Raw genomic sequence first — 19,056 nt, 5'->3', positions numbered from 1 at the left:
AACGGTGCCGGAGATTAGCTGCTCGCAGACAGATGGACACACAGACACACGGACGGACGGACGGACAGGGGGTAAAACATAATCTCTCGCCATGCCTTCGGCCTGGCGGAGACAATAATAGTAATTAAGAAAGTGAAATATCCCTTTAAGCAACTATAAAAGAGATTTAGTTTATGATCTAGTTTAGGCAGAGGGAAATTCAGGCATATCATATTGGGTATTTGGAAAGTTGCCCATGCCCTGTGGATGAGGATGGAAAAATGTAACTGAATCCTTTAAGGATGCAGCATTCTTAACCCTCATAAGCCCTCATAAAGGTACAGTTTCGCAACTGTACCTTTAAAGTATGAGATAAGTAAAGGTACAGCCCCTGGACCCTCTTTATTCAGATGTTTGTGTGATGAGCCCACATAATACTGACTGCCACCTAATTGGAGGAAGTAAGAATCTTTTACATTGATATGAAGCACATCCACAGGACAGTAAAGAGAAAATGAAAAGTCATTCAATTGATAAAAATCACACCCTGTGTGAAGTGGGCGGTGTCTTGCTAGCTAATCACAATACTGAATGGAGTCAACCAATCATGTACAAAAAATAAATACATTTATTAAAACACTCTTTATGATGGAAGAAACCATAACTTGAAAAAAACCAATTTATGTTTTTTTTTCAAGTTATGGTTTCTTATATAGGGCTATGCACATGTGTCATGTGACACTGGCCAATCACAGTCCTGAATAGACTGTGATTGGCCAATCACGGTGCAGGGTTAGGCGGGGTACATTTTTGTACAAATTTTTGTACAACTTTTTGTACAACTTTTTGTACAAATATCCAAACCTCACAAATGAAAACGATATGACAGAAAAAGACAGATATGATTACAGACAGGAAAAAAATAAGTGGTGGGCAAAGTACTCAATACTTGAGTTAAACTATTTGACCAGGATACTCCCCCTGGTCAAATATTACTCAACTACAAGTGAAAGTTGCTCTGTCAAATTTGTACTTGAGTTAAAGCACAAGAATCTGACATCAAATTCTTGACGAAAAGCCAGAGTAAACAAGCCAAGATGGGTGTGATATGAGTCCTATTGTAGGTCCTGGTTACACAGTAAAATCCTAATTTTATCCATTTGATACCTGATGAGAGTGTACAAATTGTATACTCTCATAAAGACATGAGGCAGTTTTGGGGCAGTACATTTTGTACAGTGGACATACAACATGTGCTTATATTATAACGGTTGAATTCTGTTTAAATGTCTCAGCATAATATTTATGTCTGTTCATGACATGATGATCATCTGAGCTGCTGTTTGACACATGATGAGATAACAATATAAACTACAACATTCCTCAAATATGTTTGACAAATTTCAATGTGTAATGCAGAAAATGATCTGAAATAGCAAAAATAGTAAAAAGGCAAGCTCACAACATATCACATGAGCTTGTAGATCACTACGATGTCTGTATTATGGTGTATGACAGTGTATCTATTATAGTCTGTTTTTGAGATTGTTCAGGTATCAAACCAAAATGTAAAGAGAATTGTATGCATTTTGTCATGTAAAAAACGTATACTCATAGAGAAAACAGAAAATCTTGGAAGTCCAAGTGAGTGGATATAGAGAGTTAACGGTGGTGTAAGGGATATTTTTTGGTAAGTGTTAATTAGCTCGATATTCGTATAACTATCATTGCTTTTGAGTGTTTGGGTGCTTTGAGTGGTCTCCCTGTCTTTCCAGCTCTTTAGTAAACAGAAACAGTAATACATTTTTAGGTCACATACTACCAATTTAATCCAATCAGGAGTGAGAACTCATACAGGATAATGATAAACAAGTTGAATTGGAAGTGATGAAAAAAAAAAAAGAAACTTGGGAAAAAAAGAAAGAAAATAAATTGGAAAAGGGGGAACAATATAAAATGTAAGGCCAGTCCATCCCAATGCAACTCCTTGCAACAAAACAGTTTAAAGGCCATGTCACACCAATGCAACTCCTTGCAACTGCCATTGGGGATAATGGTTGCGAGTAGTTGCAAGTATAGTTGCATGTTGCAAGGAGTTGCATTGGTGTGGACTGGCCTTAATAAGAAAGCTGATAAATGGGTTGTCTTATCTTTCCTGACTGTGGAGAAGAAAGAAAATTAATCCCTTACAGCACCTTTAAATCAAAGAATCCAGGGATGGATGAATGAATGAATACATTGATCAATCAGCTGCCAATGAATCAATGAAGTAGTTTATTTCCGGACCACTGCTGCCTCCCAGTGTTGAGAAAGGACTATCTAGTACTGTTGCTGCAACACAATACAACACAAACAGGACTCAAAATTCAGGTAATTCCTGGGTTAAAAAAGGACATCAAAACATCTGGTGCATGGGCAGTATTTTCACACAACTGGGACAGTATATATCCCATGACAGTTACTGTCTGAATTCATATCTGGCACCAATCTACTACTGGTGCCAGATGTATGACATTGAAATATTACATCTCATATTGTTCCCATAGTTAGTGTTGTACAGTCAATGTGGGACCACTATACAACACCTACCCCAATTCTATGTTCATTATGACATCGCAAAATTAAGGAGTATTTAAGTCCCTGACTGTGAGTCTGTGACTCACCATTATCAAAGGATTTGATGGAGTAAGGATACCCTAAGGCCTAAATGAATAAATCAATTTCACAGGCTCTTATTGTAGAGGAGATCGTTTTCATCCATCAATGAACAGCTTAAATTAACTGAAAAGAAGGACCAACAATAGGTAGGTGCGTAGCACACTTCTGTAGATATCAGTGCCTTCAGTTTACAAAATTGACCAAAACAAAAGGTGACAAAATGTCATTTCAAAATCTATGTCACAAGAAGGGATGGACTACATTCCAGTGACAGACATAAAACCACATATGGTTGTATTATTTTATACCAAAAATATTACTCACTTTTAAAGTACACTTTTTATCAAGCCTTCCATGTGGCCATAAGTGCCATTATCAAAAAACTACTTCAAAATCATTAGTGAGCAAAGATTTGGAGATTATATCAATCTAAGTGGATAATTCTACCGAATTATGTGCTTTGCTGTCCCTTTTCTGCATTGTTGGTGTAAAGGTATAGTAGGGGTTTGCAAGCACCAGCAAAGTAAAACAAGAACAGGTAAACCTTTCACAGAAATGGAAATGGACAAGCAATCATAAATGTATTAAAAAAAGCAATTTGTTAAAGGTTTAATGACATTCACTTTTACACCACATTCAAAGTCTTTCTCCTGGTCCTTCAAAAGTGTACAAAAAGTTTTAAATGAAAATTCCATTCCAGTGATCCATGGCAGGTGTTTTTCTCTCACATTTCTAAAGCCTTTTCAACTGCAATGAAAAAAGAAATCTTTGCCTGCGGGTGTCGCTGGTGAGGGATTTTGCCTGTCAATCATCGCCTCTGCTCCGCCCCCCCCAAAGGAAAGGATAGGGGAGGGGAGGGGCGAGGAGGAGAGTGGGCGGGATTAATCGACTGTGACCTCACTGTCGAAGGGCCAAGCTCAGATTACTTTTCAGCCTAATTATTCAGAAAACCCCAGACCACAGAAAATCCACTGAATGTTCTAAGTTCAGTTTTTTTGGGTGTAATTGAGGTCATAAAACCCCAAATAAAACATTGAAAATAAAAAAATGAATGTCATGATACCTTTAAGATTCAGACATATTGTATGAATCAAATGCATTACAACAGTTCCCATTTCACTTATAGCAATATGAATATACTTCATTGCAGAAGTGCATTAGAAAAATAATAATCATTTGAAAAGTACACATGTTGCCACCAATTACAATGCAAATGCAGTTGAAAAGCGAGGCTGAAATGCATTTGTGATTGATATACAAAAAAGTGAAGCCATTGGTTGTGTTTTTCCATGCTCATCATTTCAATCAATATTTCACGGCTATATCATGGTCAGTATCATGACAGTATCATGGTTAGTCTAGGTCAGTATCACTTCAGTATGGTTAATCATGCTCAGTATCATGGTCAGTATCATGTCAGTATCATGGTAAGTATCATGTCACTATCATCAGAACATCTTGAACCTTGGCATAAAGAATGTTCAATCAAAAAGTGGTATTTACTGTTAATTCTTCATGTATTGCTTGTTGCTCTCCCACACTTGGTATACACAAAAATTTGAACCCTTGCACCTTTTCTATGTATTCAACCCATTGAATGAAACTAGCAATTTCAACAACTATTGTCCTATTGTGACACCTTGTGGCTGAATAATGCTGAAATGTTTCTTGTACAGCAGCTTCACATCTGGGATGTTTTCTAGCTCCCAGCAGAAAAATAGCAATTAAAAGTAATTAAAATATATATTCTTTTAGGGTATAGAATTTCCCTATGTAATTGGATATGAGAGCTGATATAATAGATTAAAAGATAATTAATGACATTTTCTACAGCTGTATTGCAATAATAATGTGTGGTTGTCACAAAATCCCAAAGCACACTTGTCTTGTGGCACACCATTTTTGATTGATTGAATACTTTATTTAGAAGTTTGCAGACAAAAAGCACATGAAAGAACAGTTCAAATACAAGGTCAACTAAATAGGATTAAAAAACCCAAGAAAGCCTGTGGCTTATTTAAATTGGGGTCCTCCGTACTCAATTCATAGAGACATTAAATGACAGACAGCCAGTGTGCTTCGGCCAGGGATGGTCGGATGGATTAGGACTCAGAGAGGCCCCATGGCCCACATCCCACATTACCAAGAGCAGGCAAACACACTACTGAGTTGTAAGGCATAGTGAGTCAAGAAAGCACCTGTAAACATATATCGTACAGGATTCACAGTCTTAAGGTAGTTACGTGATTCAAAATAATCCATCCGAAGTCCGAACATTTCTCGTCTGGCCTGTCCGAAAAACCTTCGGACAGACCTGTCCGAAAAACCTTCGGACAGACAAATGCCCATTCATACTCCCTCCGAATTCTTATGTGTTTTAAATGTCAGAGCAATGAATCTGCCTCGTAACACTGCAGCGCCGCTGCATGATACTGGCATATCATGGTCAGTATATCATGCTAGTATCATGGTCAGTATCATGGTCAGTATCATGTCAGCTTGTGCAAACTTTGATATAAAGATTTGCGACTTCTATGCAGCAGTGCAGTGCCCGAGGATGGCATCAGAATGAAGCCTTCGGCTGGATGCGGAAACAAAACGAGATAAAATCACACCCACCCAACTTCTGATCACTATCACTGTCTGAACTTTCAGCGAACAGTCAGAATATCTAGGGGTGCAGGAGCATCCGAAGACTTCTGAGTTCTGAGATCACCCATCCGAAGTTCTGAATGATGCCATTTTGTAGTTTTGACCTATACCCTGTCCAAAAATGTTTGGATGTCGGACGGAGCAAAATAGCCGATAGTCTGGGCTTTGTGGGCTTGTAGACCTGCTATTTTTTCCACTCAAGTCTGTCATACAGAGTATAGCTCTAGATTAAGCATTATATACACACAAGTCATTAAATATTGTATGACTTTTAGTTGGGTGGTATAGAAAACTGGTTCTTTATTCAGCCTGCTCTACATGTGGATCTTGGTTTAGAGCTGACAGCACAAAAGAGCAGCCTTATCATACGTCCTCATTTTGCGCGCCCATGGAAATCCCAGAGGTCACTGAACATCTCATGAGATTCGTGCGTGAATACTGAATAATATATCATGGCAGGCTTTGTAAATGTGAGGGTACGCTTATTGTATATCGTCACTGTCAGGTGGAAAACTGGTATGTCCAAAAACCGTTACCTTTCAGGAAATGGAACGAAAATGATCAGCAACAGTGAAAATAGCAGATATACAATCTCACAACGCTTCCAGGTGCGACACGTTGTCAGCTTGTAGATCTGCTGTTTTCACTACTTTAGCTTGACACTCTTAGGGCCATTAAGTGACGGAAAAACATAAAAAGTAGAGATGTGGAGGTACAAGGTTTCCGCCCGAAAGCGATGATATGCACTACATAGCTGTGTGGACAAGTGGAGCTCCTTGCCCTCATTCTTGTAGTTATTTTCATGGAGATACAGTTACACAACTGGAATGGATCCAGTGTATGGTTACACAGGTGCTTCTTGTTGTTATAACTCTTTTTTCCCCTCTCTTTTGGTGGGATGGGTGTGTTTGTTGGGAAACTGTTTACTGTCTGATATGTAGGACAGGTGTGCAGTTACAACCTGAGTGGAAAAGCCTGCGTTTACTATGTTTCATCAGACGCTTCATCAGTGTAGACACTGTCCATGTGCTCAATAAAGCGTGTGTGTGTGTGTGTGTGTGTGTGTGTGTGTGTGTGTGTGTGTGTGTGTGTGTGTGTGCGTGCGTGTGCGCACATGAGTGACTGTGTGTGTGTGTGTGTGTGTGTGGGGGGGGGCTGCCTGCATGGTCTGGGACTGCATGGTTTGCATATTATGCAAACCATGCCTCCATCGCTGTTATGTTTACATCGCTTTACAACAAGGCAGGCACACGTTGCCATCGGCTGCTCAGGCATGGGCACTCGCTCGCCTTTAGGTGTCTTGCTCGGGCACGCCTCACGAGTCACAATTTCTGGTGTCTACGCCATTTGGGAGCGAGTGTCGGGGGGCAGACACTCGCATGTAAATGTATAAAAAAATACTTTTATTTAATGAATTAAAGTTACACATTGTGACTTTAAATTACACAATTACATACCAGTTTGGATGTATACACATACAAACACACTGGTAGTGATTTCATACTGTAGGTAATTCACATAGGTCACTGGCCTCATTCCAGTAATGATTCTCATTAAGGCAAATATTGATTGTCCTCATTTAGAGGCTTCCAGCAGCCAATTGTAATGAGGCCAGTTCAATAGATCTCCATCTCTCTCTTCCTTTTACATATCCTCACTGTCCGGTGGAAATCTTGTATGTCCAAAACCGTTTAAAAAGAGCTTGTGTTCCAATGTATCTAATGCAGTTGTTATTTAGTCACAAGCTCTTGTGTTAATACTTTACATTGTTTAAATATTCATAAAACCCACAGACACCCACTTTCTGTTTCAAAATAAATAAATTAACAAAAATAGCCAATCTACAGACTCCAAAGCTTGTAGAATCTGCCATTTATGCTACTTTTGTGTGAAACTCTTGTACGAGGAAGTAAAGTATAGGGCATTAAAGGTAGGGTACGTTTTTTGTTAAAAGTTTTTAAAAGCACTATATTCTGATAGTATTCATTGCTGTATACAGTGTTTGTCCAGTAAGAGGGACCTCCCCTGTGGGCAACACTCAGCTAACACTAACAAAATAATATCACTTACCTTTAATTTAAAAAAAAAAACATAAAAAGGTTTAAACATGGAGATACAAGGTTTCTGCCCGACAGCGACAATATATCTCGCTCTAAGCCCCACCACCCTTCCTCCCTACAGTCAGGGGGCTGATTAATTGCAGCCCTGAAAGACCTTACCCTGTTCCTCAGGAAGCTTTGAGGTGGCCATTTCGAAAGAGTATCAACCCTGTGACCTTCAGGTCTGCCTACTTCCCTGACTGTGCTTTAAGTTTCGCCTGACTCTTTTATTGTCACTGTCGGGCGGAAACCTTGCATGTCCAAAACCGTTACTTTTCAGGAAATGTTCAAAAGATCTACAAGCACATGACATTTTGCAACACAACACGTTCGAGTTTGTACAGTAGATCAGCTATTTTCGCTATTTTTTCACGACACTCTTGCATGACAGAGTAGGGCATTCATTTACAAAAAGGAAAACATTAAAAAAGTTTAAATATGCGCACATTGATAAAATAATATGGTGAATACTGTAGGGTGGACAAATAGATTTTCTTCAGGAGTATTCTTGAAGATCCATTTGATCAAAACGTTGAATCTGAAATAAACAAGAGGGAGCATATTACCAGTGTGCCAATGTATCATTTTATTATTTTGTTGATCTTCCGTTCGTCCTGCACCTGGACACTGAAATGGATGTGCCATACTATCTCCCTTATCCACGTACCCTCATTGCCTGTGTAGTAAACCATCTTTGCCAGGAGAGGATATTCTCCCTGTGGCTGCTGAAGAAATTCCACTTGCTGCAGAAAATGATGGTCCAGTATCATCACCATCCGGTTTGCTGCCTCTGTTGACAAGGAGAGGCTATTAGAGGGTCATCGTTTGCAGCTTACCGTCTCGCCAACACATGCACTACTTCAGGACTGCAAAGCGAGCAGGAAAGATTATCAAGTAGAAAAAGTGTTCCTTGGAGCACAGGTCTCTGCCAGGTCAGGTAGGTCATTGTGGGCCAGCAGCAATGTTCGGAATTCAGTCTTTGTAAGTAATATAAAAAAATGTGTTTTGCAAAAATCGGCCGTGCCTAGGAATGTGTGTGCAAAGTTTCACGGCAATTGGATGCTGCGTTCATGATTTGAGGCATTTTGTTCAAAGTGAACTACTCCTGTAAACGTTAGATGCCAATCTAAGCCAATCAGGATGGAATATGACGTTGATCGGGGCAGCGGTGGCGGAGATTAGCTATGTTCACTGACGGACGGACGGACAGGGTGCAAAACACAGTCTTTGCCACGCCTCTTCGGCCTGGCGGAGACAATGACCCCTCTCCTCCTGGTCACAACCTCTTCCAAAAGCACTTCTTCCAGTGAGGTACCGATCTACAGTGCCGGCCCATGGTTTTTGTGGGCTCGAAACAAAAAGTCTATAAGTCCCTCTCTGTTTCAGTTGAAAATTTCCCCCAAGCCCCAGCTCTTCGCGGCAAATAGCCGATACAAGCTCACAACGTTGTGAGCTTGTAGATTTGCTATTGTCAGCAAATGTTCACCTATGTTTGTCTATTATGACAGACCCTATAGCTATGTGCATAACAGTAGTCCCTGGTTTTCAGAATGTGGCTCACTGCCTCTCATGGTCAGATATCTGGGACTGCAAAATGTATCTTCATATTTTGTGTAAATAGTTGTACATTGTTTGTAAACTGCTTGTATACTGTTGCTTTCAGTGTAATGCACCAACCTCACCAAGACAATGTTCTTGTATATTCCAAACCTGCCAATCAAAAAATTATTATGATTCTGAAAAAGTATAATTTTTTTAAATGCTTTTATTTTTTATAAATGCCAACATGTTATTTACTTTCTCTGCATGGTGCATTTAAGGTGAAACCTCTGAGTCACACAGCTTTGAGGGGATAAAAAGCACATATTCCTACAGCTCTTTTCATGTGTTAACACCTCTTCCACATTTTGTCTGCCATTGCCATCCAATACAAAGGCAGTACCCTAGTTGACTGTTTTCTCAACGTCTGGGGACCACCAGGGGTCCAAAATGGACCCTTGTGGGTCTGTAACACTGAGAGGGAACAAATAGAATCAAATGGACCCATAAGGGTCCGTTTGGCCTACCTAGCAGTGCATCAAACTGGGCCCCCATCCCCTCCTTGCGTCGGGCCCCCGCGATTTTGCGCTACGCCATTAACTGGGGGTCCTTAAAATTGAAAATCAATGCCTGTAGCAACCACCAGCTGGTGGCTGCTACAGAAGAGTTACTCTACTTTGATTTGCAGATGACTTCCCATTAACTATTACGTACAGCAGAAGTGATTCTCAACATTTTTCATTTCAAGGACCCCCATCAGTTTGATATGCACTAGGCCACGGACCTAACATCCAACCGTATTTATTTAACCCTGAGAGTGTACAAATCCAACCAAGTGGTTCCATCTGTAGCTACACAAGTTACAGACCTGAAAGGGTCCATTTGGACCCCTGGTGGTCCCTGGATCCAACGTTGAGAAACAGGGAACAGTAAAGAACCTAATGGGAGCTTATGTTAAAAACATGCCACTTCTTCATTCTTCTTTCTTACCATAATCGTGTTGGGCAGCACTCATCTATGTGAGGCAAATCTATACTGCCATGTTATGCGTCTACTGTCTGTCTGCACCATCAAGAAAAGCTATAATATGGCGAGAACAGAAGGGCCATTTATGTCTCTACTTCTTCGGATGCTTCTCTCTATAGATCAGTGGTTCCCAAACTTTTTTGCTCGAGAATTTTGTCTCCCCGAACCAAACTAGTGGATTTTTTCTTTTGTGAAAGTTGTGAAGTAGTGAAAGTAGTGAAAGTATTTTCACTACTTCTTAAGCATTTATTTTCTATATATATATTCTTTAATAATAATAATTAAATCAAAATGTAGGAAACAGAAAATACGGGGATATTTACTCCCGACCCACAAAAGTCGTTCCGCGACCCACAAATGGGTCCCGACCCACTGTTTGAGAAACAGTGCTATAGATGCTGCTGCAACAACCCACATCCATGCCTTTCTTGCTGCAACTCGATGCAGCAAGCCCACGGTGGCAGTGCGCAGGTGCGAGCCCGCAGCGCTGGTGACTATTTTTAGAAAGTGACGTCACCCTGAAATAGCAGCAGCAGCAGCAGCCCCTCACAACCCCCTCCCTCCGGGGTTGCCATGTCCGCTTATTACAAGCCACTTTGGGCTTCTTTTTCTGTGAGTTGCTTGCAAATATTGGTAGTTTGCGGGTTGCGTTTCTTTTTTGGGCTTGTTTCTAAAGTGCAGTTGTTGCTTATTTTGGGGTTGCTGTGTAATGTTGTTTATACCAGTGGTTCTTAAACATTTTCATGTCAAGGACCCCCAAATTAATATGTATTTGATTTGTCCACAGGCCAGACCCCCCCATCTGAAAATATTTTGTGTCAGGGACCCCCATACAAGATTTGTGTTGAAATATTTCAAAAATATTCCAAATTTTTCACATCTTCTTCAAGATAAAGATAAATAGCAGATCTACTATCTAGTAAGCTCGGCTATTTTCAAAGGGCTCATGTATGTAGCCTAATCGCTTCTTTTGGGCTTGTTTTCATAGACCCTGGATGCTTGTTTCTCTCGCAAGACCTGGCAACGCTGCCTCCCTCCACCCTACAGACCGGACTGACAGGACAGGACAGGACGCCCTTTAGCAGCAGCAGCACCCAGGCAGGCACGCAGCAACCACCCATCCAGCAGACAGCACCCCATCCATCCATGTCTAGAGCGGTACCAGGCCGCATCATTGGATAGTAGTACTAGGCCAGTCGAGATTATTAAAAGGGCGACTTAACTGTGCAGCAGCGACAACTGGGCGATCGAGACGACAGAAATCGGCGAAACACATTTATTCCATTGTCTTTATTCAGAGAATACAGAGAGAGACTTTAGTGCAACTTGGCGTGTGTCCTGAAAGCTCTCCTCCTCCTTCTCCTCCTCCTCCTCCGACCTTCCACTCAGCAGCAGCAGCAGAAGACAGAATGGCAGCAGACCGGGACACGTTGATCCAGAGAGCCCGTATGGCAGAGCAGGCAGAGCGCTATGATGACATGGCCGCTGCCATGAAACAGGTGCGATTGCAGTTATTTTTTTCCTTTTTTTTTTTTTTTTACTATTATTAAAGGCCGCTGCCAGGTGTGATTCCAGTTTTTTTTTTAAATATATATTTTGTACTATTATTAAAGAATGAACAAACGCTCATTATTATTTTTTAAAGCCAGATTTATACTGCGCCGTATGACGGGGTTACTCGGCTCGCCCGAAAAATAGAACTGAAGTGGGCTTGCAGATCGGCGCTATATTTTTTTTTTCGGGCGAGGAGTGACCCCGTCGTACGGCGAAGTATAAATCGTTCTGCTTTATTATTCTTGGTCGTGACAAAAAAATGTCGTTATGCGACAAAGATCATGTGAAAGGAAGGCCCCGTCATAATGCGTTTATTATATTTCCCTTGACTCAACAACCTCATTGTTATCGTTTGAGAGCATCTATGCCTGCATGACTTGCAGACAAGACGGTGTTAGCATTGTTAGCATCATCACCGTCATCATAGCTCGTATCACACTGACTGAACTGAAGCGCCTGGCTTTGTTTCCAGTGTTGCCACATATTGTGAGAGAAATGAGCAACCAGCTCTAGGAAAACAAGCCCAAAAGAAGCAACTATTAGGCCACATCATGAGCACTTTTAAACCTATATGCATCGGCTTTTTGAAAATAGCTGATACAAGCTTGACGCGTTGTGAGCTTGTAGATCTGCTATTTTCTAAAACTCTTGCAATAAAATGTGGAATATTTGGAATTTAAACATTCTACAACATAATGCTCCCCAGGGCATAAAACATTTTCATGAATATACTTGAGAACCACTGGTTTAAATAACAATACATTTTTTTGCGAAGCAAGACTAAATAAGCAAGTACACTTTAGAAGCGAGCCCAAAAGACCGCAACCCGCAACTGCTGCCATGTCGCTTATAATAAGCCGACATGGCAACACTGTTTGTTTGCAGGCTAGCCACTTTAGCAAGCATCATTGTAACCCTGGGTTCATTACCTGCAGCTGTGATTTTGAAATGAAATCTGGGCTATAAATGAGAATTTCACCTCAAAAATGTTAAACTTTCTTATCTTATTCAACTCAACATTTTGTTTCTTTGGATGCAATAGAATACGAAAGCTGTGTCACTGCAGCTCGTGGCTAACAATGAACTGTTCAGACAAGTGGAGAGGCGTATCTATTCTATTCTAATCTAGACTGGATCTAATTCGCTTTGCAGGTTACCGAGTTGGTCTGTGTCTAGAGCGGATACGGAAACGTAGCATGCACGTATGTGTGGGTGTAAATTTGTCGGATACCGTAGGCGGGCTCTAGACCGGATCAGAGCGTTGAGCATTAAATGGAAACCAGGCTCTGTGGAAAGCCTGGTGACGCGAGGTTGGCACTCTACACTACAATGACAATCCCTGGTTTTAGGTGGTGCTTTTTCATTGACAACATGAACTCATGACACATGTGGTTTCCTAAGCAACACAGACATTAATACGTTTTTATTATCTTTAGATTGGTTAGGAAACTAGTACATTTTCGCGAATTAAGGTGCCGGCCATTGAACAATATCTTGTGCTTCAATATGTGGCCAAATCTAGTTAGATAACCAGATATAGCCTACTATATAACCAGATACCTGGGCATTCTTCTCTACAAGCTCTTCTCTTTAGCATCTATAGCCTACTTGTAATGTGCATATAATGTGCTTGTAATTAATCTGTAATGAGCATTTATGATCGCGTGCATTCCAGGTAACTGAAATCGGTGAACCTCTGAGTAACGATGACCGCAACCTGCTCTCGGTGGCTTACAAGAACGTGGTAGGCGCCAGGCGGTCGTCCTGGCGCGTCACCTCCAGCATCGAGCAGAGAGCTGTGGCCGACGGCAACGAGAAGAAGCTGGAACTGGTGCGAGCCTACCGGGAGACCATCGAGAAAGAGCTGGAGACGGTGTGCCAGGACGTCCTCTCCCTGCTGGACGAGCATCTCATTAAGAGCTGCGCGGAAGACCAGATGGAGAGTAAGGTTTTCTACTTGAAGATGAAGGGCGACTACTACCGCTATCTGGCAGAGGTGGCCACCAGTGAGAAGAAAGCCACCGCCGTCGCGTCCTCGGAGGGGGCCTACAAGGAAGCCTACGAGATCAGCAAGAGCATGGCGGCCACTCATCCCATTCGCCTGGGCCTGGCCCTCAACTTCTCGGTCTTCTATTACGAGATCCAGAACACCCCCGAGCAGGCCTGTCAGCTGGCCAAGGAGGCGTTTGACGAGGCAATCGGACACCTGGACAATCTGAACGAGGACTCCTATAAGGACTCCACGCTCATCATGCAGTTGCTGCGGGATAACCTGACCCTCTGGGCCAGCGACCAGCAGGACAGTGAGGGGGGAGAGGCCAACAACTGAGACCTTCAATGAGTAGTTCATTAGTTCAGAATAGCTACTTCCCCTCGACTCCTGTCAATATCCCCGGACCCCTACTCTTTCTTAACCACTTAAGCCCTATGTACTTCGTCATATACGACGAATAGTGAAAATACCAGATCAACCAAGCTCACAATGTGTCACGTTGTGATGCGTTGTGAGCTTGAAGATCTGCTATTTTCTCTATTTTTTGAACTTTTTTGAAAATTTTCACCTCTAATGATATGCCCAAAACAAGACGCCGGGTTGAAAGTGGTAAACTATTTCTAATATTCACCTCATAATCCGTTAGTGCCATTTGAATGCTCAATTATGGCCTTGTCAGAAAGAATCCGTTCCATTTTAGTTTGTCAAAAGACCTAATCATTGAGGTTGTGTTGTCAGCGAATGGAAAGACGACAAATACAATAGCATGAGTGTGCATTAAAACAAAGACAAACATAAATCAAGTTAAGTAAAAGCAGTACTTAAAAGACACATTTTAATGTCCTTATTTGACCAGCCCTCAGACTTTGGCAGACCATTCCAAAGGCTGGGGCCATATATGTCATTCAATCTCCATCCAAATTTCATATTTCCATATTTTGCTAAAGTCGGTTTATTGTTTCAAGCGGAGGAAATCGGAGAGATAAAAAATGTGCTGAACCATAAAATAATCCTTTTCAAATCAATCCAAGAACAAACGGATGGCAAACTTAGTAGCTCCTTTCAAAAGTGGAAGCAATATTAGCATTTATTTAGTTCTTGTTTGCAAGTAAGCAGCAGAGCTTTCGACTAGCTGATTGATAGCTGACATTGAAGACGAGCAAGGAAAGCAAAATAAAGTCTGCACTACGGATGTTAAATTCATTCTTGATTGTCCACATTCACGTCGCTTAACTAAAACGATTAGATTTTAGAAGTGTCTAAGGCAAGCATATAGGGTTGGACGGTTTCACTGTCCTGAGATGAATGAAATCTTGACGGTCTCGTGACTCTCGTCAGCAATACCGTTAAAAGAAAGAATGATGCCACACAGTTGTGTTACGTTTAAAAATCTGGAATGAAAACCATGACAAACCTGCCTTTTAAACAGTGTTTAAGCTACAGTGTAGTGATTTTACCAACCTGCTTGTGTAATTTGACATATGGTTTTAAACAGCCTCTCTACCCACTCAGTTATGCCCCCCCCCCTTCTCTCAGTGATGCCAAATGATCTCTTCAGCAGTCATATGAGAAGAATGAATTATATTAAAGTGGAACAAATTAAAACCTTACCGTTAAAAGTCTTACTGTGTAACATCCATTTTAGCAGTCTTTTTGGCGATACCTCCGGTAGCAGCTCCGGTGAAACAAAAACATGGAACTGAAACGAAAACAAAAACATGGAAGTACCATAACAAAATGAATGCCGAGGATATTTTGCAAAGCAACGGGCGTCTTCAGAAATGGCATGAGTTATCTTTCAAATAGATAAAAACATTTCTGGTACAATTCCGGTGCCTATGTATCATTTTGTTGCGAGTGATGGGGAAGACAATTGCGGTTAAGATATTGTTCAGAGAAAACAAATTATGTGGAATGGGGGTTTTGAAAAATTCACCAGTGAAAGATGATATGAAAAATGACTTGAGAAAGTTACACAGTGTGACTTTAACTTGCGGTGTGTGTGGCCCAACAATGAAAAAATGCATTGTGGAGGCGTTAATAACAGTAGGCTAAAAACCCTCTTGTTTAATATGACTATATATAATAGGGGCTATTATGAGGAATGCAGCCACCTTGTGACGGTAGACTGTACAGCAGCCTCTGACTGCATTTCAGTGAGATTTCTGTGAAACGGCGGTGCCCTGTGGCCACGTTGTTTTTAAAGTAAAATATGGGGGGAAATTATCCAGAATCCCCAAATTGGATACTGCCAAACCCTACCAAGAACAAAAATGGATAGGCTGAATAGTTGTGCCCACATTCCAGGCCCTGCTGAAGAATGTGGCATTTTCATTGAATTTATGCCTAACTAACCAGCATTTCTCTCTTTAGTTACTACAGTATGGATATTAGTTCTACCTTATATTCAATATGCATTGCCTACACTGAGTTGAAGTTACAATAAAGTTGTGTAACTGCGCCAAAATGCTTTTGCCTTTTCGTCAAAATTTACTAGCCATCTCTACAAATATCGTCTGTGCTTTCATATTGTGGTAGATGTTTAGGTCTAATGCGTTTGATTGTGGATGAAAAGAGAACCTTTTAACAAAGTCTGAAGTCAGGCCACCATCATTAAGGGGTGCTTTAGACTCATCATGGGGCCTCTGAATCACAAAACCACATGATTTGTCCATTGGTCAAATGTAATATTTAGTTGAGGCACCTGTCCAAATGGGGAGCAGGGTCTGTGTGGCGTGCAGTGCAGTCCATGTACTGTATCTAGGATGAGTAAAGATTCAGAGGGTAATGTCACTATTGCATATACTGAATTCCTCCCCATTTGCCTCATTATAGAAAAGGAAAAATCCTAAATGTGTGTCCTATCCGATCCTAAATGACAGAGGTGGGAATAATCCTCTTTTGCTATCAATATAAATGAGTTCTACAACTACAGCAAATCTCAGACCTTAGATTTTAGTTTTTGAAAATCTGAATCAGTAATCATTTGTTTGTGTGTATTTATTGTTAGAATGGGAACCAAATGTTTTTTTTCTATTTTATTGTGTTTTTTAAGCAGCACTCGTGCGCGTTCTCAGCATCTGTACTTTTTGCGTCAATGGTTTAGTTCACTATGGCAAATGTTACAAGCGTAACTGAATGAATGAGATGCCTTTAATGTTGGTATCTTGATGCTATAGCACGTCCTTGAATTTAAAACAGTTGCTTATAAAAAACGGGGTGCTGTGTCTATGAGTAGTTTGCAGACGATGACATGTCAATCTTCTGGCTTTAATAATCTCTCTACTATCAAAATGTTAATGGTCCATTTTGTCACCATATAGCCCTAGTGAAAATATTTTAATCATTAGCCATTTTAGCAAGTAGCATTTCAAATTTAAGATAGTGTCTGTGCCATGCTAAACTAATTAGGATATTCCTAGTTAGGATGTTTCTGTTTCTGTAAGAGCTAAAGGCCTATCTGCTGCAAAGATGGGATTTTGTTTTCTTTCCTGAATGCATTTTGGAAGCAAATCCACAATGGCCTCCTAACACGAGATAGGATAAGAATTGATATGGGATAGTTAGGATATGTCTTTAACGATGACCCATATTTAAGTGACAATATCTACATTTGACCTATATACAGTATATTCAGCTGCCTTCTCCCTTGTACTGTTATCTCTGTCATTGTTGTGTGATCCTTAAAAGCGTCCTCCTCATAGACCACTTTCTGTGTTCTAATATATATTATTTATCATGTTTTGTTCATGCCGATGATGAGCGAACTAATTGGTACTGAGGTGATATTTACACAGGATGTTTGTGAAGACAATATATTAGGCCTATATCGATCATGATTAGATGTTTGATTTGAGAAGCTTCTTAAAGTGCACTGTGGAAGGGCCCAGTGATGAGTCAGTGCACTGTATACCTGCCGGGCTAGGATTGAGTTTCACCAGAATGTTTTCTTGTTTGTCTCTTCTAATACGGTGCTTCTCAAAGTGAGGTCCCGGGACCCCCGGGGGTCCTTGAGGGGGCTCTAGTGGGTCCCCAGCAGAATGTGTTAATATACAGTAGCATCAAAATCAGTTTAACCACTTTAACCCTATACATTGGCTTTTTGAAAAGCCAATCTACAAGCTCACAACATTGTGCACTTGTACAGTAGATCTATTTTCAAAACATCTTGAAAATATGGGGAAATTTAATATTTTTGAACATTTTAACAACACAAATCTTGCCACAAAATATTTAGTGATGGGGTTCCGTGGCCAAATTGATATTAATTTGGGGGTCCTTGACATAAAAATGTTTCAGAATCACTGTTCTTCTCTACTGTGTTCCTTTTTAGTCTTCCTGTTGTCTCAGTAATGAAAATGCTAACGGAAGTTACCTAGCCACTCTACTTTAAGACCGAAGAAGAAAAAAAATTACTAAAAATTTAAAATGTCACTACTTGTTACAATGTTGTGTACTATTGTACTTAAACCCTGTCACTGTGTGTGCGTGTTGTCTCCACTTGTACCTATTTCCTATGTTGCCATTTACTCTCAGACTGTCATCTTGTCCCCTGCTAGCCCATGGGAATGTGTGCAGCCTCCAGCCATTTTCAGAGACCTGTGTCTTACAGGCTGATTTGACAGTGTCTGAAGTTTCAGTTGTGCAAGTACATTTTCTTATGATCGATATGTGGTCATTTAAAATAATGCCATTAAAACATTGCCTACCATGGGAGCATGTTCTACAAGTTTAAGCCCTGCCATTCTGAGTGTGTTTTTCTTTTAATAAATTACAGTGGTTTTGATTTGCATACAGTATTTTGTAGGGTGGTAGCTAATGATTACTTTCATAATCGGTGAATCTGTCATTTATATATTTTTATTTTTGGATTAATTTGTTATTAATTTATTCCATCAAATTGTGGTAAAATAAGAAAGTACAAAATTATGATAAATGTTTATTACAAGTTATCTGAACCCAAACAGACATTGAAATTGCTTTATGTAGTTTACCCATGCAGCAGTAAAAACGACAAGAAAGACGATCACATTTTGTGAGTCATTATTTGATTACAAAAACAAAAAATTCAATTTCTTTCCGTCAGCCAATGTATTATTTGATTAATCGATTAATGGCCTGCTGTACTGTTTACCTGTTTTTAATTCTTATCAGAATTGTCCTATCTCAGTTCATTGTTTCAAATATCAACTCTTTTATTATTATATACAACTGCCCTCTGGCAATTAAGTACAAGCAATGATATTAGAATCCATTAGAGACCCCTAGTGGCTGTTGACAGTACTTGATGCAGAAAAACATCTAAAACATTCTTTAGTCCACTTTTTGCAATTTTACACAGACAATAAAACTCATATATAAGGAGGAATAATATTAAGTATCTTCAAACTTGGTGGTCTGTCTAGGAATTGTCTTGTGAATATATTTGAACATATGGCTAAACTTATAGTGACCAAAACATTCTGGGGAAGTAAGGTATTTTTGACAGATATTCAGATATTTTAGTAAGATAGCATGGATGCATGATCATTCTCTAATTCACGTGCCCGTTTCTTC

General features: G+C 40.3%; 1 protein-coding gene across 2 annotated transcripts; it reads left to right on the top strand.

The window, feature by feature from the left end:
* Positions 1-11,008: 11,008 nt before the first annotated feature.
* Positions 11,009-18,283, top strand: ywhah (tyrosine 3-monooxygenase/tryptophan 5-monooxygenase activation protein, eta polypeptide). 2 transcript variants are annotated; one of them, XR_013932571.1, is made up of 3 exons: positions 11,009-11,452; positions 13,183-15,011; positions 15,059-18,283. XR_013932571.1 is itself a non-coding variant. In XM_080420101.1 (2 exons), exons 1-2 carry the CDS (start codon positions 11,363-11,365, stop codon positions 13,834-13,836), a joined length of 744 nt encoding a protein of 247 aa, XP_080276227.1. In that variant the 5' UTR covers positions 11,009-11,362; the 3' UTR covers positions 13,837-18,283. The 2 variants fall into 2 exon arrangements, 1 of the variants encoding a protein (XP_080276227.1); XM_080420101.1 differs by having other exon boundaries at positions 13,183-18,283.
* The last annotated feature ends 773 nt before the right edge of the window (positions 18,284-19,056 follow it).

Source organism: Gymnoscopelus braueri (assembly GCF_963280865.1).
Source record: "Gymnoscopelus braueri genome assembly, chromosome: 22".
NCBI classification, from domain to species: domain Eukaryota; kingdom Metazoa; phylum Chordata; class Actinopteri; order Myctophiformes; family Myctophidae; genus Gymnoscopelus; species Gymnoscopelus braueri.
Note: the sequence above shows the minus strand (reverse complement) of the source record. Positions and strands in the feature narration are given on the sequence as shown.